This window comes from Heptranchias perlo, chromosome 21, assembly GCF_035084215.1.
Source record: "Heptranchias perlo isolate sHepPer1 chromosome 21, sHepPer1.hap1, whole genome shotgun sequence".
Taxonomy (NCBI): domain Eukaryota; kingdom Metazoa; phylum Chordata; class Chondrichthyes; order Hexanchiformes; family Hexanchidae; genus Heptranchias; species Heptranchias perlo.
This window is the reverse complement of record NC_090345.1, coordinates 3224726-3252179: the sequence shown is the minus strand read 5'-3', so window position 1 is coordinate 3252179 and position 27454 is coordinate 3224726. Positions and strand designations below refer to the sequence as shown.

At 49.7% G+C, this 27454-nt stretch overlaps 1 protein-coding gene across 2 annotated transcripts in view; it reads right to left on the bottom strand.

The window, feature by feature from the left end:
* LOC137339910 (beta-TrCP-like) overlaps positions 1-27454 on the bottom strand; it is a 149565-nt gene that overhangs the window by 49494 nt on the left and 72617 nt on the right. For both annotated transcript variants that reach the window (XM_068001974.1, XM_068001975.1), the window contains exon 3: positions 25180-25257. In XM_068001974.1, the coding sequence (XP_067858075.1) occupies positions 25180-25257 (78 nt within the window). The remainder of the gene's footprint in view (positions 1-25179; positions 25258-27454) is intronic.

Here is a 27454-nt window from a genome sequence, read left to right as displayed (position 1 = left end):
GTGTGTGTGGGGTGTGAGTGTGTGGGGGTGTGAGTGTGTGTGGGTGTGAGTGTGTGTGGGGGTGTGAGTGTGTGTGGGTGTGAGTGTGTGTGGGTGTGAGTGTGTGTGGGTGTGAGTGTGTGTGGGTGTGAGTGTGTGTGGGGGTGTGAGTGTGTGTGGGTGTGAGTGTGTGTGGGTGTGAGTGTGTGTGGGGTGTGAGTGTGTGTGGGGTGTGAGTGTGTGTGGGTGTGAGTGTGTGGGGGGGTGTGAGTGTGTGGGGTGTGAGTGTGTGTGGGTGTGAGTGTGTGGGGTGTGAGTGTGTGTGGGTGTGAGTGTGTGTGGGTGTGAGTGTGTGTGGGTGTGGGGTGAGGATCAGATCGGGAGTGGACCTGAACCCCAGCGATGGAGACCTCACCTTCAGGGGAGAGAATTGAAGGAAAGGGAAGAACAAAAATCAGCATCAAAGCAGGTTGGAAATCTGCGCCAGGCTGTGATTTGCCACCAAGTCCTAATTTAAAGAGGAAGCGGCTTTTGAGCTCGATCAGGCTGCTGCCAAGCTTCTTGTGTCGTGGTTTGTCCGCGCATTGTGAGACTGATGAAAGCAAATTAGGACAATCAATTCACGCTGATCGCGGTGGTTTGGAGACGATGGACAATATGGCAGCGGGTAATCAATCATCTGGGCGATGTCAAATTAAGTCAGCGTTATGGAAACCTGGGGGCAGGGCAGCAAGCTGATGGCTAATCGTAGTGCTGTAAAATCAATGCGGTGTATATTATTCTGTGATCGACCGTGTAATGAGAGGGTCCAGAGGCAGCGGGGCTGATGTACGAGAGTCCCAGCTGCTCTCTCCCGACCACACAGTACATCACGCACGGTCCTGCAAACACGTTACCAGCTTCCATCAAAATAAAAGCTGCACAAACAAATAAAAAGGGAGGGTGGGGGCTGAAGAAAGCTGCAAAAAGGTGTGTGAAATCAGGAGGTAGCGTGACCTTCCCTGATGGAGCAGTCACTAACTGTGCAAATGTGCAGAGACTGCTGTCAATGGGGGGGCCGGGGTTGGGGGGGATCTTAATCCGTCTTTGTTTAAGTCGGGGCCCCTTAGCCCAGCCCGGCCGCCTCCATCCACTGTGCCCAAACACTGCTGCATTATCCCCGTGTTAAAGAGCTGGGACTGAAGGCTGGCCCTCAGTGTAGGGGAATGCTACAGTAACTAATATTGATTCAGAGACGGGTCAATTACATTTCTGAGAATAATTGATCCTTCTATTATGAAATAGACTCAAGTTGTTCCCTCCTACTCCTGTCCGACAGGGCAGCTCACAGCAATCTCCCGAAACCTGCTGTAAAAACGGCTGGTGGTCATCGTGGCAACGAGGGTGAAGGTGAGCAGCTCAGGGGGTTTCTCCTGCCCCCCTCACCCTGCCTGGGCAACACTTGCCCTCACTCCCAGCAAATTCCCACATGAGAAGCAAAAAGAATCATAACTCCCTCCATTCCCATGGTTTGTACATTCAGTAACAGGTACCCCGGCTGGAATCTAATCAAGGGGTTCGGGGGGGTTTATATATAGAATAATAGATACCCGGGAGTGAGTTACAGGCTGGAATCTAATCGAGGGGTTCGGGGGGTTTATATATAGAATAACAGATACCCGGGAGTGAGTTACAGACTGGAATCTAATCGAGGGGTTCGGGGGGTTTATATATAGAATAACAGATACCCGGGAGTGAGTTACAGACTGGAATCTAATCGAGGGGTTCGGGGGGGTTTATATATAGAATAACAGATACCCGGGAGTGAGTTACAGACTGGAATCTAATCGAGGGGTTCGGGGGGTTTATATATAGAATAACAGATACCCGGGAGTGCGTTACAGACTGGAATCTAATCGAGGGGTTCGGGGGGTTTATATATAGAATAACAGATACCTGGGAGTGAGTTACAGGCTGGAATCTAATCGAGGGGTTCGGGGGGTTTATATATAGAATAACAGATACCCGGGAGTGAGTTACAGGCTGGAATCTAATCGAGGGGTTCGGGGGGTTTATATATAGAATAACAGATATTGTATGTATAAATGTAACCAGCGAGCTGCGACACACTGCACTGGGGCACCAGTGAGCTGAGACACACTGCACTGGGGCACCGGAGAGGTGTGATAAACTGCACTGGGGCACCAGAGAGGTGTGATACACTGCACTGGGGCACCAGAGAGATGTGATAAACTGCACTGGGGCACCAGAGAGGTGTGATACACTGCACTGGGGCACCAGAGAGGTGTGATACACTGCACTGGGGCACCAGAGAGGTGTGATACACTGCACTGGGGCACCAGAGAGGTGCGATACACTGCACTGGGGCACCAGAGAGGTGCGATACACTGCACTGGGGCACCAGTGAGCTGAGACACACTGCACTGGGGCAGCAGTGAGCTGCGATACACTGCACTGGGGCACTGGAGAGGTGCAATATGCTGCACTGGGGCAGCAGTGAGCTGAGACACACTGCACTGGGGCAGCAGTGAGCTGCGATACACTGCACTGGGGCACTGGAGAGGTGCGATACACTGCACTGGGGCAGCAGACTGGTGCGATACACTGCACTGGGACAGCAGTGAGCTGCGATACACTGCACTGGGACAGCAGTGAGCTGCAATACACTGCACTGGGGCACCGGAGAGGTGCAATATGCTGCACTGGGGCAGCAGTGAGCTGCGATACACTGCACTGGAGCAGCAGAGAGTTGCGATTCACTGCACTGGGGCACCGGAGAGGTGCGATACGCTGCACTGGGGCAGCAGTGAGCTGCGATACACTGCATTGGGGCACTGGAGAGGTGCGATACACTGCAGTGGGGCACCGGAGAGGTGCGATACACTGCAGTGGGGCACCGGAGAGGTGCGATACACTGCACTGGGGCACCAGAGATGTGCGATACACTGCGCTGGGGCACCAGAGATGTGCGATACACTGCACTGGGGCAGCAGAGAGGTGTGATACACTGCACTGGGGCACCGGAGAGGTGCGATACACTGCACTGGGGCACCAGAGAGGTGCGATACACTGCACTGGGGCACCGGAGAGGTGCGATACACTGCACTGGGGCACCAGAGAGGTGAGATACACTGCACTGGGGCACCAGAGAGGTGCGATACACTGCACTGGGGCACCAGAGAGGTGCGATACACTGCACTGGGGCACCAGAGAGGTGCGATACACTGCACTGGGGCAGCAGTGAACTGCTTCAGACAAAGAAAATTAGGAAAATAGTCTTGGGTTTCAGTGATCACAATAAAGCAGTTCCGTGCCTGCACACTGTGAGCTTGTGACAGGCTTTATCTATCACTTCCAAAGGAAACTAGCAATACACAGGACTTCCAATTACCTCAACCACTTGGGGACATCATTAGCTGAGATGATCAGTAGTTTAGATAATGGAAGGCTGCTTTTACAATTACCATACATCAGAGCTTAACCTCGAGTTAAACTAAAAGCAGATTTGGCATATTTGAAGTTGACTTCAGTGTTAAAAGAATGTGTTAAATGAGCAGGTCTACTGTCTGTGCATCGCAGGTTCAAATACAACTCAAACTGATGAGACTAAAGTCTCCTCTCTGACTTTAAGGGATGGAGCTGAGTGAGTTCCAAGTAGTCGCAGTTCAGTACCTGGCGAATGCAGGTCCACTATGAAAAGCTGCTCACAATTTAAAACAAATGGGCACAGGGCAGACGACATCACCGAGAGAGGTCACAACGGTCACAGGTGTAGGAAATAGAAAATGTGCCTTTTTCTGAGTTAAAGCATCTTGTTAGATAGTGTAGAGGGAGCTTTACTCTGTATCTAACCCTGTACCTGCCCTGGGAGTGTTTGATGGGACAGTGTAGAGGGAGCTTTACTCTGTATCTAACCCGTGCTGTACCTGCCCTGGGAGTGTTTGATGGGACAGTGTAGAGGGAGCTTTACTCTGTATCTAACCCGTGCTGTACCTGCCCTGGGAGTGTTTGATGGGTCAGTGTAGAGGGAGCTTTACTCTGTATCTAACCCGTGCTGTACCTGCCCTGGGAGTGTTTGATGGGTCAGTGTAGAGGGAGCTTTAGTCTGTATCTAACCAGTGCTGTACCTGCCCTGGGAGTGTTTGATGGGACAGTGTAGAGGGAGCTTTACCCTGTATCTAACCCGTGCTGTACCTGCCCTGGGAGTGTTTGATGGGGCAGTGTAGAGGGAGCTTTACTCTGTATCTAACCCGTGCTGTACCTGCCCTGGGAGTGTTTGATGGGACAGTGTAGAGGGAGCTTTACTCTGTATCTAACCCGTGCTGTACCTGCCCTGGGAGTGTTTGATGGGGCAGTGTAGAGGGAGCTTTACTCTGTATCTAACCAGTGCTGTACCTGCCCTGGGAATGTTTGATGGGACAGTATTCAGGAAGTGTTACTCTGTATCTGGTCATTATCACATTGCTGTTTGTGGAATCTTGCTGTGCACAAATTAGCTGCCGAATTTCCTGCATTACAACACTTGACTACACTTGAAAAGTATTTCATTGGCTGTGAAATGCTTTGGGACTTCCTGAGGTTGTGAAAGTTGCTATATAAATACAAGTTCTTTCTTTTCTATCTGGACCCTGACATCTTGGCTACCCAGATTCTTTGTGGATGCCACCAGTCCTTATAAAGCTCTATAGTCGGTAAGGTTCGGTATGATACCAGCTGCTCACAGTAGGAACTGAAGTTCAGGAGAAAGGTCCCAGGTCCAGAAGCTGGGACATCACCCGAACGAAGAGGAGAAATTGAAGATTGGCGATTGGCTGTTAAAAGTCCAAAGGTGCTGCCCCAGTGGCTGTGGTGGGTAAGGCAGTGAGTGTCTGACCCTCTCGGATTGGGTCGTTCACTCACCACTCCATGTTGAGTTAGCCGATCTCAGTCACAATGGCACTAGGGAAGTTACAATTGGCATCAGTGTCCCTGGGTTAGGAGGAAAACCGGCCAGGGCTCCCAATCCTGATCAATGTCCAGTGATCCCGGCTGGAAACTGCACATTTCAGGGTGTTGAGTGAGAGTAGCATTGGGCTTGGCTGCGATTTCTGCCCTTCCTCCACATGTCGCAGGGAAGGGTGACCAATATCTGGGTCCAAGAGATGGCTCAGAAGGTTTTTAAAGGTGGGGAGACGGGAAGAGAGGAAGGAGGGTTTAGAGAGGTGGAACCAGAGGGAGGGCTGGGACACTTGAAGACATTTGAGGGCTGTCCTATGAGGAGAGATTGAGTAGAATGGGCCTATACTCTCTGGAGCTTAGAAGAATGAGAGGTGATCTCATTGAAACATATAAGATTCTGAGGGGGCTTGGCAGGATAGATGCTGAGAGGTTGTTTCCCCTGGCTGGAGAGTCTAGAACTAGGAATATAGGAAACATAGCAACATAGGAACAGGAGTAGGCCATTCAGCCCCTCGTGCCTGCTCCGCCATATGATAAGATCATGGCTGATCTGTGATCTAACTCCATATACCTGCCTTTGGCCCATATCCCTTAATACCTTTGGTTAGCAAAAAGCTATCTATCTCAGATTTAAAATGAGCAATTGAGCTAGTATCAATTGTCATTTGCGGAAGAATTCCAAACTTCTACCACCCTTTGTGTGTAGAAATGTTTTCTAATCTCACTCCTGAAAAGTCTGGCTCTAATTTTTAGACTGTGCCCCCTACTCCTAGAATCCCCAACCAGCGGAAATAGTTTCTCTCTATCCACCCTATCCGTTCCCCTTAATATCTTATAAACTAGGGGGCAGAGTCTCAGGATAAAGGGGCAGCCATTTAAGACTGAGATGAGGAGGAATTTCTTCTCTCAGAGGGTTATGAATCTTTGGAATTCTCTACCCCAGAGGGCTGTGGATGCTCAGTCGTTGAGTATATTCAAGGCTGAGATGGATAGATTTTTGGACTCGAGGAGAATCAAGGGATAATGGGATCGGGCAGGAAAGTGGTTTGAGGTTGAAGATCAGCCATGATCTGATTGAATGGTGGAGCAGGCTCGAGGGGCCGTATGGCCTACTCCTGCTCCTACTTCTTATGTTCTTATGTTCAGCCACCAATGGTGGGATGAAGACAAGGGTGGGGTCTAGAGCAAGAGAGAGTTGGAAGATCAAAGGGAGTGTGGGGCGATTGCAGAGGTCGGGTGAGGCAAGGTCATGGGGCACCTGAAGGTGAGGCAAGGATTTTAAATTCAGTGTTTTGGGGGAAAGTCTAGGTCAGTGAGGTTGGGGATATGGGGCAGGTGGGACAGGATACGGGGCAAGTGGGACAGGATACGGGGTAAGTGGGACAGGATACGGGGTAAGTGGGACAGGATACGGGGCAGGTGGGACAAGATACGGGGTAAGTGGGAGAGGATACGGGGTAAGTGGGAGAGGATACGGGGTAAGTGGGACAGGATACGGGGCAAGTGGGACAGGATACGGGGCAAGTGGGACAGGATACGGGGTAAGTGGGACAGGATACGGGGGAAGTGGGACAAGATACGGGGCAAGTGGGACAGGGAATGGGGGAAGTGGGACAAGATACGGGGCAAGTGGGACAGGGAACGGGGCAAGTGGGACAGGGAACGGGGCAAGTGGGACAGGATACGGGGTAAGTGGGAGAGGATACGGGGTAAGTGGGACAGGATACGGGGTAAGTGGGAGAGGATACGGGGCAAGTGGGACAGGGAACGGGGTAAGTGGGAATGGATACGGGGCAAGTGGGACAGGACACAGGGTAAGTGGGAGAGGATACGGGGCAAGTGGGAGAGGATACGGGGCAAGTGGGACAGGGAACGGGGTAAGTGGGAGAGGATACGGGGTAAGTGGGAGAGGATACGGGGTAAGTGGGACAGGGAATGGGGTAAGTGGGAGAGGATACGGGGTAAGTGGAAGAGGATACGGGGCAAGTGGGACAGGATACGGGGCAAGTGGGACAGGGAACGGGGTAAGTGGGAATGGATACGGGGTAAGTGGGAGAGGATACGGGGTAAGTGGGAGAGGATACGGGGCAAGTGGGACAGGGAACGGGGTAAGTGGGAGAGGATACGGGGTAAGTGGGAGAGGATACGGGGCAAGTGGGACAGGGAACGGGGTAAGTGGGAATGGATACGGGGTAAATGGGACAGGATACGGGGCAAGTGGGACAGGATATGGGGCAAGTGGGACAGGGAACGGGGTAAGTGGGAGAGGATACGGGGTAAGTGGGACGGGATACGGGGCAAGTGGGACAGGGAACGGGGTAAGTGGGAATGGATACGGGGTAAGTGGGAATGGATACGGGGTAAGTAGGAGAGGGAACGGGGTAAGTGGGAGAGGATACGGGGCAAGTGGGACAGGGAACGGGGTAAGTGGGAGAGGATACGGGGCAAGTGGGACAGGGAACGGGGTAAGTGGGAGAGGATACGGGGTAAGTGGGAGAGGATACGGGGCAAGTGGGACAGGGAACGGGGTAAGTGGGAATGGATACGGGGCAAGTGGGACAGGATACGGGGCAAGTGGGACAGGGAATGGGGTAAGTGGGAATGGATACGGGGTAAGTGGGAGAGGATACGGGGTAAGTGGGAGAGGATACGGGGCAAGTGGGACAGGGAACGGGGTAAGTGGGAATGGATACGGGGCAAGTGGGAGAGGATACGGGGCAAGTGGGAGAGGATACGGGGTAAGTGGGACAAGATACAGGGCAAGTGGGAGAGGATACGGGGCAAGTGGGAATGGATACGGGGTAAGTGGGAGAGGATACGGGGTAAGTGGGACAGGATACGGGGTAAGTGGGAATGGATACAGGGTAAGTGGGAGAGGATACGGGGCAAGTGGGAGAGGATACGGGGCAAGTGGGAGAGGATACGGGGCAAGTGGGAATGGATACGGGGTAAGTGGGACAGGATACGGGGTAAGTGGGAATGGATACGGGGTAAGTGGGAGAGGATACGGGGTAAGTGGGAGAGGATACGGGGTAAGTGGGACAGGATACGGGTGGCTGAACTTTGTACACATTGCGATGAGGCTCGATCTCAACACAGGGAGGATGTCGGGGGGAGGTAAAATGTACGGGACAGAATATTTGCAGATTGGGAGGAACAAGAGCAGAAAGTTGGGAGGAGCGCAGACCACAATATCATCGACGAAATAGAGAAGAGAAAGTTGGATTCGTGATGTAAATACAGATCTTACTGCTGCCACTAAATGCTGTGGCAGCTGATGGATGTATTTCTGATCTTCTGTATTAATCACTGTTTGCTGCACTCAAGATGTTTGCATGGAATTGCTTGCAGGTGAGATCTGTTGATGCTCATTGTGCCCAGTGTCACCAAGGCTTCCCCAGTGCCACCTTCCTCGCATCTGTTCATAGTTAAGGTAGCCACCTGTTTGTCATCCTGTATTGGGGGCTGAATCCAATCCCCCGTCCCCATTTCTTTTTCTGAATTATTGAAAATGCGTTTGCTGGTGGGATGGTGATTATAGTAAACAAAGAAGGGAAGAATTTTCTTGCATTTCTATGGTGACTTTCATAACCTCAGGACGTCCCAAAGCTCTTTACAGCCAATGAAGTACTTTTGACATGTAGTCACTGTTGTAATGTAGGAAACGTGGCAGCCAATTTGCACACAGTAAGGTCCCAGAAACAGCAATGTAATAATGACCGGATCACCTGTTTTAATGACATTGGTTGAAGGATAAATATTGACCAGGACACCAGGGAGAACTCTCCTGCTCTTCTTCACATAGTGCCATGGGATCTTTTACATCCGCCTCAGAGGGCAGACGGGGCTTCGGTTTAATGTCTCGTCCTAAAGACGGCACTTCCGACAGTGCAGCACTCCCTCAGAGCTGTGAGTGTCAGCCTGGATTTTTGTGCTCAAGGCTCTGGAGTGGGGTTTGAACCCACAGCCTTCTGACTCAGGGGCGAGGGTGCTACCCACTGAACCAGGGCTGACTGATAGTTGCTGCTTGTGCACTTGCAGATTCACTGGGTTTCTGGCGTAGAGCAGGTGTATACGGAGACTGGCTGCACATGTAGGTGTAAACGCAGTTTGTGATGTGGGGCTGGAGGGACCTGTGTAAATCTGTGCTGCAGAATCTGTTTCCTGCCAATAGAGGGAGTTCACTGATGCCGTCTGCTGATAGAGGTACAGAACAGGCCTTTCATTAGATCAATGCTCATATCGGGGGCCAGGAGTACAACGTCTCTAGAATTCTGTCTCCTATTACTTTTCTGGGTCTGTTGACTGATAGCTCCTTCCCGTTGCTGTGCATCTACATTCATTGCATTGCTTCCCTCCAGTTAGTTGACACTGTCTTTTAGAAGTTACCACGGGAGGTGCCCAGGAGAATATGGGTATTTGCAGGACCCCCCCCCGGGAGTGCGTTCCTGTTTCCACTGGCAGGAGGGTCGGTAACCAGAGGTCACAGGTTTAAGATAATTGGCAAAGGAACCAGAGGGGAGATGAGGAGAATTGTTTCCATGCAGCGAGTGGTTCTGATCTGGAATGCGCTGCCTGAAAGGGCGGTGGAAGCAGATTCAATAATAACTTTCAAAAGGGAATTGGATAAATATTTGAAAAGGAAAAATTTGCAGGGCTACGGGGAACGAGCAGGAAGTGAGATTAATCGTTCAGAGAGCCGGCACAGGCACGATGGGCCGAATGGCCTCTTTTTGTGCTGTAAGATTCTATGATTCTCTGATTAGTTGCAGGGGCTCCTCACAGTGTGTCAGGGGGTCCCCAACACAGCTCAGGGTGAGAGCCATTGGTGGCAAGCTGGATATCAGTGCTGCAGTACACTAGCACAGCATCAGAAACATCAACCAATACAGTCCCTGAGAACATTGTGTTGGGATCTTTGTCATTTGCCCTCCGCCCGATGCTGTTAATGCTGCCTGTTGGTAGTCTAGTGCTGTTTGAAGCTGTACCACCTTATAAACATACTGCACGCTGGTTATCAAATACTTCAGACCCACGTGCGATGTGAGTAAGTCAGTTTATTCCTCCTCCCCTGCCCGCAGACTCTGGGACCCAACAGCATTGATGATCCTAAAGCTAAGCTTCCACGTCATGCATGCAGCACCCAATAAAGGTTGATGAAGTTTTGATGTTGATACACTTGATATCACTTGTGCACATAGTTTTAAAAAACTGCACAATTTAATAATGCCGTATTAATAGCTTTTTAAATGAATTTATGCAAATTAAAATGAGGAATGAAAATGCTGGGAAATGGAGCAATCTCCCATCATGGGAGATCAGGGTAAACATCAAACACTCCCAGGGTAGGTACAGGGTTAGATACAGAGTAAAGCTCCCTCTACACTGTCCCATCAAACACTCCCAGGGTAGGTACAGCACGGGTTAGATACAGAGTAAAGCTCTCTCTACACTGTCCCATCAAACACTCCCAGGGCAGGTACAGCACGGGTTAGATACAGAGTAAAGCTCCCTCTACACTGTCCCATCAAACACTCCCAGGGCAGGTACAGCACGGGTTAGACACAGAGTACAGCTCTCTCTACACTGTCCCATCAAACACTCCCAGGGCAGGTACAGCACAGGTTAGATACAGAGTAAAGCTCCCTCTACACTGTCCCATCAAACACTCCCAGGGTAGGTACAGCACGGGTTAGACACAGAGTACAGCTCTCTCTACACTGTCCCATCAAACACTCCCAGGGCAGGTACAGCACGGGTTAGATACAGAGTAAAGCTCCCTCTACACTGTCCCATCAAACACTCCCAGGGTAGGTACAGCACGGGTTAGATACAGAGTAAAGCTCCCTCTACACTGTCCCATCAAACACTCCCAGGGCAGGTACAGCACGGGTTAGATACAGAGTAAAGCTCCCACTACACTGTCCCATCAAACACTCCCAGGGCAGGTACAGCACAGGTTAGATACAGAGTAAAGCTCCCTCTACACTGTCCCATCAAACACTCCCAGGGCAGGTACAGCACAGGTTAGATACAGAGTAAAGCTCCCTCTACACTGTCCCATCAAACACTCCCAGGGTAGGTACAGCACGGGTTAGACACAGAGTACAGCTCTCTCTACACTGTCCCATCAAACACTCCCAGGGCAGGTACAGCACGGGTTAGATACAGAGTAAAGCTCCCTCTACACTGTCCCATCAAACACTCCCAGGGCAATTAGAATTCCAACATGTCTTAGCCCCGTCCTGAGCAACACACCAGGTGAATCCTGGCAGACAGGGGAAGGGAGCCCAATGTGGAGGGTACGTTGAGGAAGGAGACAGGAGCAGGAATAACCAGCTCAGTGGTAAAGCCACTCTGTTAAGGAGACATTCCTTGCATAACACATACTTGAAGAGGAGAAAATGGCAGGGCCATGGGGAAAGAGCAGGGGAGTGGAGCTAATTGGATAGCTCTTTCAAAGAGCCAGCACGATGGGCCGAATGGCCTCCTTCTGTGATGTAAGATTCTATGATTCTAGTCTGTATAATATGTGACAAGGGATCTGAGACCCTAATTTTGATGGAGTAATTTAATTGATTTGTTTTTCAGTTTTCTTTGCACAATGTCCCATAGAGGAGGAGCAAAACACCACAGATGGAATTCTTAAAGGATTTAAAGGTGGGGGAGTCGGGGGGTATTAATTTGTTGCTTGATATTAAATATTAGCCGGCTTGGCTTCATTGGTAGCACTCACTCGCCTCAGCAGGTCGTGGGTTTGAGCCACAAAACCAGAGACTTGAGCTCATAATCCAGGCTGACACTCCCAGTGCCAGTACTGAGGGAGTGCCGCACTGTCGGAGGTGCTGTTTTCCGGTTGAGACGTTAAACCGAGGTCCCGTCTGACCTCTCAGGTGGATGTTAAAGCTCTCATGTCCACTACTGGAAGAACAGTAGAGTTCCCAATGGTTTGAGCAATAATCCCTCCTGGCGGGATCTTGCTGTGCCCAAAATGATTGCTGCATTTGCCTACATAACAATAGTTACTGCATTCCAAAGTAACTCATTGTACGTGAAGCACTTTGAGGTGTTTCTGAGAGTGAAAAAGTGCGATATAAATGCAAGGGTTTCTTTAATCTTTCTTCCACTTCCCCCTCAGTCCCTCAGAAACCCTCGCTACCCACTCCCACCATTCCCTGAACTGAGAAGCAGACTCTCGCTGTGACTGTCCCATTCCATTGGGAAGGGCCCCAGACGATTCTCACTATCTCCCCACTCACAGTCAGCCAGGATCAGGAGCTCGGAAGTTATTTATAAGCGTAAACGCGCTGCTTTGTAATTCACTCCCACATATTTCGCACCATTAAATAAATAATGATCAATTTTTGTCAAATGTGCTGTTTCTTATTTCCTGAAAGAGTGTGTCAAATTTCATTTTTTTTTTATTTTCCAGAGTTTCGACCAATTTTTTTCAGCTAAGTCTGATTCAGGTCATTTTCTCACATTCTCAATTCAATAAATTTCCCCTCCAGGATGGATGTGAAACGTAATTACTTTTAAAACAAAAATCAAAACCGGTAATTTTCGGATCCTTTTCTAATTTATCGTCTACTCGCTTTGTTGTCTCGCTGGTTTGGGGCGCGGACCCACAGAGTACCGCCAGTCCTGGCTCTCCAATCGGAACAGGCATCGCTGGAGGTAGGTGCAAGCTGTACAATAACAACAACTTGCATTTATATAGCGCCTTTAACGTAGTAAGATGTCCCAAGGCTCTTCACAAAGGCGTAATCAGAAAAAATTTAACACTGAGCCACATAAGGAGGTAGTAGGACAGATGATCAAAAGCTTGGTCAAAGAGGTAGGTTTTAAGGAGCGTCTTAAAGGAGGAGAGAGAGGCGGAGAGGTTTAGGGAGGGAATTCCAGGGCTTAGGGCCCAGGCAGCTGAGTTTTGGATCAGCTCAAGTTTATAGAGGGTGGAAGACGGGAGGCCGGCCAGGAGAGCATTGGAATAGTTGACAGACCGGGTCTGTGTTGGATAAGCTGCCCCAAGTTGGAGCGGGCAGTAGAGGGGGTGTTGCCACCTCTCCAGGATTGCCCTGGAGTCTCCAGGAGCATTAAACAAAATGAGCTTGGAGTGAATGGGTTAGATACAGAGTAAAGCTCCCTCTACACTGTCCCATCAAACACTCCCAGGGCAGGTACAGCACGGGTTAGATACAGAGTAAAGCTCCCTCTACACTGTCCCATCAAACACTCCCAGGGCAGGTACAGCACGGGTTAGATACAGAGTAAAGCTCCCTCTACACCGTCCCATCAAACACTCCCAGGGCAGGTACAGGGTTAGATACAGAGTAAAGCTCCCTCTACACTGTCCCATCAAACACTCCCAGGGCAGGTACAGGGTTAGATACAGAGTAAAGCTCCCTCTACACTGTCCCATCAAACACTCCCAGGGCAGGTACAGGGTTAGATACAGAGTAAAGCTCCCTCTACACTGTTTGTAGATCACCGCAGCGATTTGCTGATGTGTACGCTCCCGGTGGGGAAGGCTCCAGGCTGGTCTCGCGCAATCAGAAAAGCAGACCTGTGATATCAGCACTGGAATCGGCCTGGGAGAGGCAGTGCTGCCCCCGTGTGGTCTAAAGGAGAGGTGAGGAAGTCACGACAGTGAAAAGAAAGTCAGCAAGAAGGAGGAACTTTCTGATGAGGAGGGCTTTCACTGACATACCACTACAGGCACAAACATTCTGAACACACTGCTGCCAGGGGAGTGAAAGAGAATATCAGCTTAATCCCAGCCTTTCAAACAGACTAATTATACATTTTGATGCTTCTGGTATGTGACTATGGGTCGTTAATCGGTAACTAATGAGGCAGCGAGGTGAAAGGTCATTCCAGACCACCAGAGGCATGATCCAGCTGCAAACAAAGTTTAAATCAACTTGCTCAAAATCACCGTGAATTCTCCTTTAGAGAGAATTACCTGCTGGAGTTAAATGGGGAAAGAACGTATGCACGGAAAAAATAATTCTGTTCTTTTACTTAACTGTGATAGATTCTACATGTACAGTACACACATTCTCTCCCGTCTGGTGCTGTACGACCTGCGTGTGTCTCAGTGTCAGCTCCTGTACCTATACATTACACAGAGTCATTTTACAGCACAGATGGAGGCCATTCAGCCCATCGTTCCTGTGCCGGCTCTCTGAAAGGCTATCCATTTAGTCCCATTTCCATGCCCTTTCCCCATATCGTTATAAAATGTTATTTTACAAATATTTATCCACTTTCCTTTTAAAATGAATTTTGGATTCTGCTTTCCCCACTGCCTCTGGTCCTAACAACCCTCGACAGAAAGAATTTCTCCCAACTTCTCCCTTTGTTCTTTTGCTGATGATTTTAAATTGATGCCTTCCAGTTACCGACTCACCAACCAGTGGAAATACTTTTTCTCAATTTACTTTATCAAAACCCCTCATCATTTTGAACACCTCCCTCCGATCTCCTCTTAACCTTCCTTGTTCTAATGATGAAGAGCCCCAGTTGCCCTGGTCTTTCCTTTTTACTTAAAATTAGAGCCAGGCCGTTCAGGGGTGAAACCAGGAAGCACTTTTTCACACAAAGGGGAGTGGGAATCTGGAACTCTCTCCCCCAAAAAGCTGTGGATGCTGAGGGTCAATTGGAGCTTTCAAGACTGAGATCGCTAGATTTTTGTTGGGTAAGAGTATCAAGGAATATGGATCAAAGGTGAGTAAATGGATTTGAGGTACAGATCAGCCATGATCTAATTGAATGGTGGAACAGGCTCGAGGGGCTGAATGGCCTCCTCCTGTTCCTATGTTGATCAACTTGTCCTCCCACTTTTAAAGATGTGTATATCTGACCCCTAACTCTCTCTGATCCCGTACACATTAAGTAATAGGGAATAATTTGGTCCTGCTCGGTACTGTATGGCTCGTAGGGAGGGAGGGGGCTCCTGTGAAGCATAAACGCCGGCACAGACCAGTTGGGCCGAATGGCCTGTTTCTGTGCTGTAGACTCGATGTAACTCGATGCGTATGCCTCGGGATCAGCTCCTGGACCCTGTGCATTGTAATCTGGATAAACGACACATGTGACCCAGCAAGGAGCAGATATTTAAGAGCAGGATGAGTTGTACTGGCTCAAGAGGGACCAGTAATCATCAGTCCAAGGTGTCAGGAATGGGGAGAGCAGTGGCGAGTTCGGAATCCCCGTATACCAGAGCTGATCGTAATGGGAGGAATCGGCTTTGTGTAGATTGAATATTGGTGTAGCAGAAGTGATGTCCCAGCACTGATATCACTAATCATCATTAAACTGGAACAGAGTTCAGATCCACGCTGCCCAAGTCTCCAAAATGCTGGGTAATTAGGTGTTAAATTGTCAGTGTATAATTAATATTTGACTGTCAGTGTTTTTAAATAAACAGTGAGCTTTGGAGCCAATTTCAATTAAACTTCGCAGCTAAAGCTGTGAGAATGAAACCAGACCACGGCTTAAAGCACTCATCGTCAATCAGAAGGCCCCGGGTTTGATAGCCAATCTGTGCGGAGTTAGCTGACCTCAGCGGGGGATGGGGAGGGGGAGAGGGAGGGGGAGAGGGAGGGGAGGGAGGAGGGGGAGAGAGGGGGGAAGAGCAGAGGGGGAGGGGGGCGAAGGGGAGAGGGGAAGGAGACGGGAGGGGGAAGGGAGGGAGAGGGGGAGGGAGAGGAGGGAAGAGGAGGAGGATGGAGAGGGGAGGGAGAGGGGGAGGGAGATGGAGAGAGAGAGGGTCAGCGGAGGGGAGGGAAGGGAGAGAGAGAGAGAGAGAGGGGAGGGGAGGGGAGGGGAAGGGTTATTGGTATTTGCCATAGTGCCCCAGGATGGTGATGTTTCCCGCTCCTGATCACTATCCAGTGATTCCTTTTGGCAACTGTGTTTGTGTGAGTGAATGTGAGTATGTTTGTGTGTGTGCGTGTGTGTGTATCTGTATAAGAGCGAGTGAATGTGTGTGTGTGAGTGTATGAAATTGTGTAAGTGAGTGAGTGTGAGCATGTGTGAGTGTGAGCATGTGTAAGTGTGTGACTGAGTGTGAGCGTGTGACTGTGAGTGTGAGCATCTTTGAGTGCGTGACTGTGAGTGTGAGCGTGAGAGTGTGTGAGTACGTGACTGTGAGTGTGTCATTGTGTGTGAGTGTGAGCATGTGTGACTGAGTGTGAGCGTGTGAGTGTGAGAGTATGAGTTTGAACGTGTGAGAGTGTGTGATTTTGAGTGTGAGCGTGTGAGAGTGTGTGATTGTGAGTGTGAGCATGAGAGTATGAGTGTGAGCGTGTGAGAGTGTGTGATTGTGAGTGTGAGCGTGAGAGTATGAGTGTGACGTGTGTGAGTGTGAGTGTGAGTGTGTGTGTGAGTGTGTGTGTGTGTGTGTGTGATTGTGAGCGTGAGCATGTGAGAGTGTGCCACTGAACGAGGTGCAGGAGACCCTGGGGTCACGATCATTTCCTGACACAGCAGCATGACTGAGCTGTAAGAGACCCGGACACATTCAGTCGTTCCTCCACAAGTCACAACCACCTGGGTGGGGACAATCCACTCACCGCCCATCCCCTGAACCGTTCACCAGTATGCACAGATTCTAGATTAGGGGAATAATCTCACCATTGTGATCCTTTAAAGAAAGGGAGCCTTGACACCGGGACCCCTTGTACGGGGGGAGCCTCGACACCGGGACCCCTTGTACGGGGGGAACCTCGACACCGGGACCCCTTGTACGGGGGGAGCCTCGACACCGGGACCCCTTGTACGGGGGGAACCTCGACACCGGGACCCCTTGTACGGGGGGGGGGGGGGGGGGGAGCCTCGACACCGGGACCCCTTGTACGGGGGGAGCCTCGACACCGGGACCCCTTGTACGGGGGGAACCTCGACACCGGGACCCCTTGTACGGGGGGAACCTCGACACCGGGACCCCTTGTACGGGGGGAGCCTCGACACCGGGACCCCTTGTACGGGGGGAACCTCAACACCGGGACCCCTTGTACGGGGGGAGCCTCGACACCGGGACCCCTTGTACGGGGGGAGCCTCGACACCGGGACCCCTTGTACGGGGGGAGCCTCGACACCGGGACCCCCTTTATAAAAATTTCTATAAGATGCCATAATGATGATAAAAGCAAATTGGACATCAGTGTGTATCTCCACCAGGAGCCCATTATATTAACAGCACAAGATGGGTTTAACACGCTACACTAATTAGATGTCGCACACTTTGGATAATAAAAGAAAAACAGGTTTATTTAAAAAAAACTATTTCCTGCAGATAGTCGCAGACACTGTCTGCCCGCTGGACCCTCCCGTTGCCGGCTAGCCATGACGTGCTCCAGTTGTGCGAACTTCGTACAAGTCCCGGTGAGAGCACAAATATGGCTAATCGATGGCGGGCCGAGTTGTCAGCTTAAATGTATAACACAGTAAAAGGGATTGATTGCCATCATTTCCCTATTTACTGGGGTTATATATCTGCACTGACAATTCTAACTCATCGCCATGTTACCCGAGCTTCACTCTGCAGCGACGCAGATACGATTCAGGATTATTTTCACCGCAGCTCACCCGGATCCTGTGTGTGGACCACGTGCTGATCCCACGTTCCTCACACCCTCGCACCCCCCTCTTTGAATGGAACTGAGCGTCATGAGTACAAACTCAATATTACCTCGTGGTGGGAGCTTGCAGCAGCTGGGGAACTGGGTTAAAACACAGGAAGTGTCAGCAGGTAAACGCCATTCAGCTCCATAACTGCCTACCCACCACATACCTCAACCCCACCTACCCACCACATCCTCCAATCCCACCTACCCACCACATACCTCAACCCCACCTACCCACCACATCCTCCAATCCCACCTACCCACCACATCCTCCAATCCCACCTACCCACCACATCCTCCAATCCCACCTACCCACCACATACCTCAACCCCACCTAATCCTCCAATCCCACCTACCCACCACATCCTCCAATCCCACCTACCCACCACATCCTCCAATCCCACCTACCCACCACATCCTCCAATCCCACCTACCCACCACAAACCTCAACCCCACCTTCTCACCATTTCCCTCAATCCCACCTACCCACCTTCTCCCCGTATCCCTCAATCCCACCTACCCACCTTCTCCCCAATCCCTCAATCCCACCCACCCACCAATCTTTTAACTGCTGTCTGAAGTGACTTAGTAAGTCACTCGGTTTGTATCAAACCACAACCAGCGGTTTAAGGGGAAGGCCCACCACCACCTTCCAGGGCAATAAATGCTGACCTCGCCAGCGACGCCCAAGAATGAATAATAAAAAAAACATTCTCCTCTCCTGGAAATACTGACGTAACTTGTTAGGCCACTTCAGAGGGCAGTTAAGAGTCAAACATGTTGGTGTGGGGACTGGAGTCACATATAGGCCCAGACCGGGTAAGGACGGCAGGTTTCCTTCCCTAAAGGACATCAGTGAACCAGTTGGGTTTTTACAACAATCCGACAGCTTCACGGTCACTTTTACTGAGACCAGATTTTATATTTCCAGATTTTTAAAACTGAATTCAAATTCTCAGCCTGCCCGCGGTGGGATTAGAACTCGTGTTCTCTGGATTAACAGTCCAGGCCCTTGGATTACCAGTCCAGCAGCATAACCATTACACGATCGTACCCGTGCGTGTTTGAGTGTTTGGTGAGGACAGGATCAGCCTCATTCCCTCTCCCCATCAAATCGCCTTCCGTCACTCGAGGTTTCGATTGACCCCTGGAGAATGGCCATTTGGGAGGGGCAACACAGGAACATAGGAACAGGAGGAGGCCATTCAGCCCCTCGAGCCTGTTCCTCCATTCAATTAGATCATGGCTGATCTGTATCTTAACTCCATTTACCCGCCTTTGCTCCATATCCCTTAATCCCCTCACCCAACTAAAATCTATCAATCTCAGTTTTGAAATTTTCAATTGACCCCCAGCCTCAGCAGCTTTTTTGGGGGAGAGAGTTCCAGATTCCCACTCCTCTTTGTGTGAAGAAGTGCTTCCTGACATCACCCCTCAACGGCCTGGCTCTAATTTTAAAGTTATGCCCCCTACAGAGGGCGCTGAGTACCCGTGGAGACAGACCCCAGCCCGGGCTGGTGCCTTCAAGACAGGAAGGGTGAAAAGAAACGCAAGAGGTACAAAAAAATCTCAATGAATGCAGGGGATTCTCAATGGATCACAACCTCCATTAATCAATATGGAAAGTTTCTTTTTCTGTCCCTCTCTCTCTCTGCTTCTGTCAGAGTAATCTGTCTTAGTTTGCTCACTGCTGACACATCTCCAAATGGACACAAGGTGGTTAGAATCTGGCAGCTGTTTCCGCACAGGATGGGTTCTGTCCCCACTGCCCAGCAGTGACAGTTTAAACAACTTAGATACAGTCAGTTAACTTGATGTGGGCACCCCCCTAGGGAGCTGTGGTGGGGGAGGGGTCTTCTCTCCCCCTGTAACCCCGTCACCGTAGATGGCCTCTCCCATCGAGGTGTGGGGTTCACGTCCAATGCAGACGGTTGAGGTGTTCTGCATGGAATTAGAAGGGGAGAGAGTTTAATGGGGGGAGAATGTCCTGAACTTTCTTGCTTCTTCCCTTCCCTCTCTCATGCCTTCGGACTGCAGGGTTCCAGCCACACAACGGACTCAATGGGATGGCACGGGGAGCACTTGGAGCATTAAACCGGAGGTGGCCCCTCACTGACGACAGCACTTCAGAGGCAGTACACTGTCCAACTTTATCCATCACTGTCCACTTCTGTGGGCTGACAAGTGTGCTGTGACAAAGGGACTGCAGTGGTCACACTCGACCCCTGGTCAATTGGTATGGACACAAAGTCACCCCTCTCAATAATACCTCCATTAGCACTACATCCAGCCCATGTGCCATTGTCCTGCTCAAGCAGTGGGATATGGGACATCTAACTGAATGGAACGGCCATTCAGGGCAGCTTTTCACCAGTGCTGTGAAAGGGAAAGGGATTTATTTGCTTTAGCAGCTGCTAGTTTTGTGTGTGTGTCCATGTGTGGGGGCATTTATTTGTGTGTGAATGGGTGCGTACATGTATGTATGCATGCATGCATGTGTATGTGCGTGCATGTCTATATGTATGTGTCTGTGTGTACATGTGAGAGCGTGTATACGTGTGTGTGTGTGTGTGTGTGTGTGTGTGTGTAAGCGCACGGATGGGCAGGGAAGTTGTGTGTTTGCGTGTAAGCACGCAGGCAGGTGGGGGGGGTGTGTGTGTGTAAACACACGGGCGGGCGGGCGGGGACGGGGGTGTGTGCGTGCGTGCGTGCGTGCGTGCGTGCGTGCGTGTGCGTTCCCTAACTCAAACCTTTCTGCGAAGTTCACATTTTTGGAACTAGATAGCCAGACAGTGAAGGACTGAAAATTTTTAGTTGCTTATTAACTTTATTTCCTGGGATTCACCCACTGCATCCCTCACACAAGCCTACTCCCTTATATATGGGAGCCAGACAGTTCTCAATTGCTGATGCACCTGAACTTGATCATTCATCAATTGATGCAATTCATTTATATACAATTAACACACACTGAACCTATTTATATACACAAATAACCGAAAGGCTGGAATCGAATCGAGGGGTTTGGGGGGTTTATATATAGAATGACAGATACCCGGGAGTGAGTTACAGACTGGAATCTAATCAAGGGGTTCGGGGGGTTTATATATAGAATAACAGATACCCGGGAGTGAGTTACAGGCTGGAATCTAATCGAGGGGTTCGGGGGGTTTATATATAGAATAACAGATACCCGGGAGTGAGTTACAGGCTGGAATCTAAACATTGCCTGTAGAAATGCAAGTTTTTTCTTTAAATGGTATAGATTTAAACAGCAAAAAGTCATTAATATCCACCTCTATGACCAAGCTTTTGGTTACCTGGTCCTAATATCTCCTTATGTGGTGTTAGATTTTGTTTAATAATCGCTCCTGTGAAGTGCCTTGGGATGTTTTTACTATGTTAAAGGCGCAATATAAATGCAGATTGTTCTTGTAGGAGTCATAAATATAAGATAGTCACCAATAAATCCAATAGGGAATTCAGGAGAAACTTCTTTACCCAGAGAGTGGTGAGAATGTGGAACTCGCTACCACAAGGAGTGGTTGAGGTGAATATCATTGAGGCATTTAAGGGGAAGCTGGATAAACACATGAGGGAGAAAGGAATAGAAGGTCATGCTGATAGGGTGAGATGAAGTAAGGTGGTAGGAGGTTCGTGTGGAGCATAAACACTAGCACAGACCAGTTGGGCCGAATGGCCTGTTTCTGTGCTGTAAAATTTGATATTATTCTATGTAGTGTTTTTCATTCGGTTTGTATTATTATTATTGTTGAATATTCAACGTGGCAGGAATGATCTGAACAGAAAGTGCTTCTGTCCCTGGACTCTCCTCCTTTACACGGCCCTGTGCTGAATGGTAGTGTTTGATGTGGATACAGGACTGGGTGGTGTGGAGCCTCATTCCGTGCTGTGTAAATCAGCTCAAATCTTTCCGTTCAGGTTACAGGGTGAGTAGCAAGGGCACAGCACAGCAAGCCAGCCTTTCAGGAATCCTCTTTTCTCTTTCTTTTCAGGAGGCACTTTTCACCCACTCGTAACCTCTGACATGACTTTTACCTCCAACGAGCCTAGCAACATCATAAAAAGTAGCAGGGACAACAATTACAGCCAGTTCTGGCCCCTCCTCTCCCTGCCCTGAATGGTGGGAGGAGCAGCTTAGAGAGTCCATAGTGCTCGACCTTTTCAATGTGACGCTACAATCAAGTTCAGGACACTCCTCCACACCTGCACCCGGGCTCCTCAGTCTCCTGGCCTGTCAAGGCAGTGCACATCCATCTCCGATCGTGCAGATGTGAGGTCTCTCACCTCATGCAACTCTCAAAGGCAAAAAGTGGGGGAGGGGAGCAAGGGGAGAGGGATCACCGCTGGACACTCTGCCCAACAATGAGAATCTCCGTCCTTACAACATTTGGTTTCTGCCAAAACAAACAGATGGAACCTCGCTGCATATCAATCAGACAGCGTCGGCCCCCACGCGCTGCCCTTCTGCAGTGCCTGGGCAGGAGAGAGCTGCGAGAGCCTCTGAACTCAGGCCGAGAGCTCAGCGTCATTTAACGGCTCCTGTGATATGTGGGCTTTGTTAAACAGGATGGACAAACGTGGCGGGGGTGGAGATAAGAGCCGGTTTGTAGCTGGCGATGCTGGCTACCCTCTCGTCAGTATCGCAGGGACGGGTCATATAACCACATTATAGGTGGCACGAGACAGGCAGTGCGAGCAACCTTTCCATGGGGTATTAGGAAGGAAATCATGGCTGCAGTATTAGAGTGAGCCTTGTCATACAATGGTAGAAACCGCAACACTAAGGGAGGCCATTCAGCCAGTCGTGCTATGCTAGCCGTGCCTCAGTGTCCGTACTTTCGCCTGAGTCAGGCGGTTCTGGGTTCAAGTCCCACTCCAGGCACAAAAATCCAAGCTGACACTCCCGGTGCAGTATTGAGGGAGCGCTGCACTGTCGGAGGTGCCGTCTTTCGGATGAGAAGTTAAACCGAAGCCCCGTCTGCCCTCTCAGATGGATGTAAAAGATCCCAGGGCCACTATTTTGAAGAAGAGCAGGGGAGTTCTCCCCGGTGTCTTGGCCAATATTTATCCCCCAACCAACATCACTAAACAAAAACAGATTAACTGGTCATGATCACACTGCTAATTGTGGGATCTTGCTGTGCGCAAATTGGCTGCCGCGTTTCCTACATTACAACAGTGACTACACTTCAAAGAATCAGTACTTCATTGGCTGTAAAGCGCTTTGGGAGGTTGTGAGGTCGTGAGAGCGCTGTATAAATGCAACTTCTTTCTTTCTTGGCCTAGATCCACATTGATTCTATTCACTCTGGTATATGGAAGGATAGTAAAGGGAACAGAAAAGGTTAATCTGAGCACTGTTTCAAGTTAAGCCATGGCTACAGGATAAAGAGACACAGGTACAAACTGGGAAAAGGCAAGTTCAGGGCTGAGACCAGGGCACACTTTTCCCACACGGAATGATTGACTCCTGGAATGGGCAGTGGGTGGGAGAGCGGGAGCAAAACCCTCGGGAGTGGTTTAGAAAGTGGCTCGATGCTGGGACGGGGAAGTGGGAAAAAGTTGGGTTTCAATGGCAGGCTGAGTTGGCGATTTATCTGCTCTTACCCCTCCCGTATTTTGCATCGAGTGTTTCATCGAGTTCCCTCAGTTGTGATTGGCGTTGACCTCTCGATGAGCGTTGTGGAGCTGGTCAGTCCACTCAGCGCGGTTATATTTCTGGGACCAGCGGGAAGGAAGAAAATAACATCATTGCTCGGTGATTCTTTTTGTCTGAAGGTGGGTTAAATTACCGAGATGTTGGCAGCGCCTCTCAAAGGAGTACTGACACCTCTCAGAAGGGTTTGGCTAACCTGTGCAGTGATGAGAATAACACCATCTACATCACTGGGCAAGTCGCTGCAAGAAAACAATCTATCGATAAAAAGCACAGCACCGCTGCCTGAGCTGGCCATCACCTCACCCCCACACCCTGCACAAATCTCGACCTTGTTACCTCTCTCCTCCCCCTTCACAAACCCCCAAACACCTCTCCCTGGGCCCTGTTTTTGCCATCTTCCTATCTCCTCTTCCCCAAGTTTCATTTCCTGCTCATTGTCCACGTTTCCCCCTGTAAACCGCTTGAAGGCTGTGAGGGGCCCCATGTAAATGCAGTCGTTTGTTGACTAAATATTGGACCACACCCAGTTTGAAGTATTATTCGATCTCCGGTGGCATTATACACGGGGAGTGAAGACCAAGTGTAGTCTTCAGGTGAAGCAGGGTTAGAGAGCGGAGGTTAATCGGACCAGAACAGACATAATTCCTTATTTTTGTATTTTCATTATTAATTCTTATGTCCACTTTTATGATAAATTTGATATAATGAAAATGTGCTATAACGGAAACTTTCTATGTAAACTTGCTATAATGGAAACTTGTCACGCTGTAATTACACCCTCCCACCAGTGGCGGTGCTTGTATTATAAGGAATGACCTTGGACCGGAATTTCCTCTGAGCTCCTACCGCTCTGCCACCATGACTTTGCCATAACTTTGCCGGAAAGCCCGCTTGCACGCCTCACATCCAGGGAGATACGGCAGCAGGGCAGAACAAGCTCTAGCCTCCTGTTATTTCAGTGGGGTGAGGGGACAAAGCAAAGGGGCAGGATCCAGGGCTGATTTTTGCCCCTCAGCCCAGGTGTGCTGAGGCCCACTGAAGCACTCCTGACTGAGGCCAGTTAACAGAACTGAACCTGGGACCTTTCGAACTGTGGTACTACACCAGGCAGTACCTTCACTGTGGCTCAGTGGGTAGCACATTTGCAACTCACTCAGAAGGGTGTGGATTCAAGTCCCACTCTAGAGACTTGAGAACAAAATCTAGGCTGACACCCCCAGTGCAGTACTGTCTTATTGTAATGCTACATTGTCGGAGGTGCCGTCTTTCGGATGAGACGGTTAAAGCAAGGCCCTGTCTGCACTTTCAGGGCATGTGATGTAAAAGATCCCATGGCACTATTTTGAAGAAGAGCAGGGGAGTTCTCCCCGGTGTCCTGGGGCCAATATTTATCCCACAACCAACATCACTAAAAACAGATTATCTGGTCATTATCATTGGCCCCTGGTCTGATTCCCTCCGTGGCCTCGCCCCTCCCTATCTCTGTAACCTCCTCCAGCCCTACAACCCTCCGAGATCTCTGCGCTCCTCCAATTCTGGCCTCTTGTGCATCCCCGGTTTTCATCGCTCCACCGTTGGCGGCCGTGCCTTCAGCTGCCTAGGCCCCAAACTTTGGAATTTCCTCCCTAAACCCCTCCGCTTCTCTCTCCTCCTTTAACACGCTCCTTAAAACCTACCTCTTTGCCTGCCCTAAAATCTCCTTCTTTGGCACAATGTCAATTTTTGTCTGATTTATGCTCCTGAGGAGCGCCTTCGGACGTTTTACTACGTTATAGGCGCTATATAAATGCAAGTTATTGTTGATGTTGTAGGGTTCGGGCCTTTCAGGAAAAGGGGGGAAAAACTGGACCTGATTTCTGCTGGATTGCTGCAACACTGACTTGATATAAACTGACTCATACTTTGGTGGCCTCGGGGCCAGTGGTCATTTCCGACCCTCCCTCCTCGTACCTGCCGCAGTTCACTCTTCTCAGGGATGGTCTTCCTGGGAGGATCCTCGTTGTTGCAGTCATCCCGCTCAGAGGCATTCTGCAAGGAAAAGCGGAGAATAATGAGACCAGTTCTGGCTCGCCTGTGGGAAGACAATTGGCAAAAGAACCAGAGGTTAGTGTACCAGTGTGTTCAGTGTATCGGTGTGTTCAGTGTACCAGTGTGTTCAGTGTATCGGTGTGTTCAGTGTATTGGTGTGTTCAGTGTATTGGTGTGTTCAGTGTATTGGTGAGTTCAGTGTATTGGTGTGTTCAGTGTATTGGTGAGTTCAGTGTAACGGAGAGTTCAGTGTATTGGTGTGTTCAGTGTATTGGTGTGTTCAGTGTAACGGAGAGTTCAGTGTATTGGTGAGTTCAGTGTAACGGAGAGTTCAGTGTATTGGTGTGTTCAGTGTATTGGTGTGTTCAGTGTATTGGTGTGTTCAGTATATTGGTGAGTTCAGTGTATTGGTGTGTTCAGTGTATTGGTGTGTTCAGTGTATTGGTGAGTTCAGTGTAACGGTGTGTTCAGTGTATTGGTGTGTTCAGTGTATCGGTGTGTTCAGTGTATTGGTGAGTTCAGTGTATTGGTGAGTTCAGTGTAACGGAGAGTTCAGTGTATTGGTGTGTTCAGTGTATTGGTGAGTTCAGTGTATTGGTGTGTTCAGTGTATTGGTGAGTTCAGTGTAACGGAGAGTTCAGTGTATTGGTGTGTTCAGTGTATTGGTGTGTTCAGTGTAACGGAGAGTTCAGTGTATTGGTGAGTTCAGTGTATTGGTGAGTTCAGTGTAACGGTGAGTTCAGTGTATTGGTGAGTTGTATATTGGTGAGTTCAGTGTAACGGTGAGTTCATGTTGGGATGGCGGAGAAGCCGAGGTGAAGAGCCAAGTCCCGGAGTGCTGGATTGTCCTGTTGATACAACTGAGTGGACACTTCAGAGGGCAGTTAAGAGTCAACCACGTTGGTGTGGGACTGGAGTCACATATGGGCCCAGACCGGGTAAGGACGGCAGGTTTCCTTCCTTAAAGGACATTAGTGAACCAGTTGGGTTTTTACGACAATCCGACAGCTTCATGGTCACTTTTACTGAGACCAGATTTTTATTTGCAGTTTTAAAACTGAATTCAAATCATTGGTGGGATTTGAACTCACGTTCTCTGGATTATTAATCCAAGCCTCTGGATTCTTACTCCAGTAATTTAACCACAGCACCACCATAACCCCTGTAGGAGGAAGGAGTGAGTTGAGGTAGGTGCGGAGTTCCACAGGTCCGCATGCGACTTGAATAAGTCAGACAGCGGCCGGCAGGAGAGGGAGCGAGGGGCCAGCTGATGCAGAGTCGGGGTGTGCAGTGAGTGCAGTCGGGGGGCCACGGGATACCCTGTAAATCACTGAGCCCGAACCACCCCTGTAAAACCCTCACACGTGCATCCGCCTGAGCACTGCCATCAACCTCAGCGGAAGAGACAAAACTAATTAGAGGATTGCAGAGCCTAATAGCTGCTAAATGTAGCAGCTCGCACGGCATAAATCCCAGAGATATTGCTGCGATCCTTTAACATGACGACGCACTCTCGCTTACTGACTGCTGCAAGCTGAAGGATGTGACATGAGGGTTTGATGTCAGGTCTGTGAAAGCCCCTGCTGTTACACAACACAAGATGTGAACGTCAGGGTGGAGACCGATTTCAACAAACAGAGACAACGGACATTTATATTCAGTAACATTTCGTTCACAGGGAACCAGCGGAGGAGAAAAAACAACGATTAGTTACATAGAATTTACAGCTCAGAAACAGGCCGTTCGGCCCAACTGGTCTATCCCGGTGTTTATGCTCCTCACGAGCCTCCTCCCTCCTTACTTCATCTCACCCTATCAGCATATCCTTCTATTCCTTTCTCCCTTGTGTTTATCCAGCTTCCCCTTAAACGCATCTATGCTATTCGCCGGGATAAATGCTGAAAATTAGAATCGCTTCCTTTTATTATATTAAAAATCTATCAAAATTAACTGGAAACAAATGAATAAATCAGCCAGCATGGGTTCTGAGCGCATATTTTTTATCTTTTTGCGAGATGGACAGACTCATTACGAGGAGCGGGATCAGGGTCCAGCCGAGCGACAGGTTCTCTCCTCGAGTATCCCACACTTTCGCAGCTGAGCATCTCTGACAAAGCCCTGAGCACCAGGCTCTTTACATCACTGCACCCATTCATCATCCTGAAGTTAATTGGTGCAGGCTTTAAGCAAATTTCAT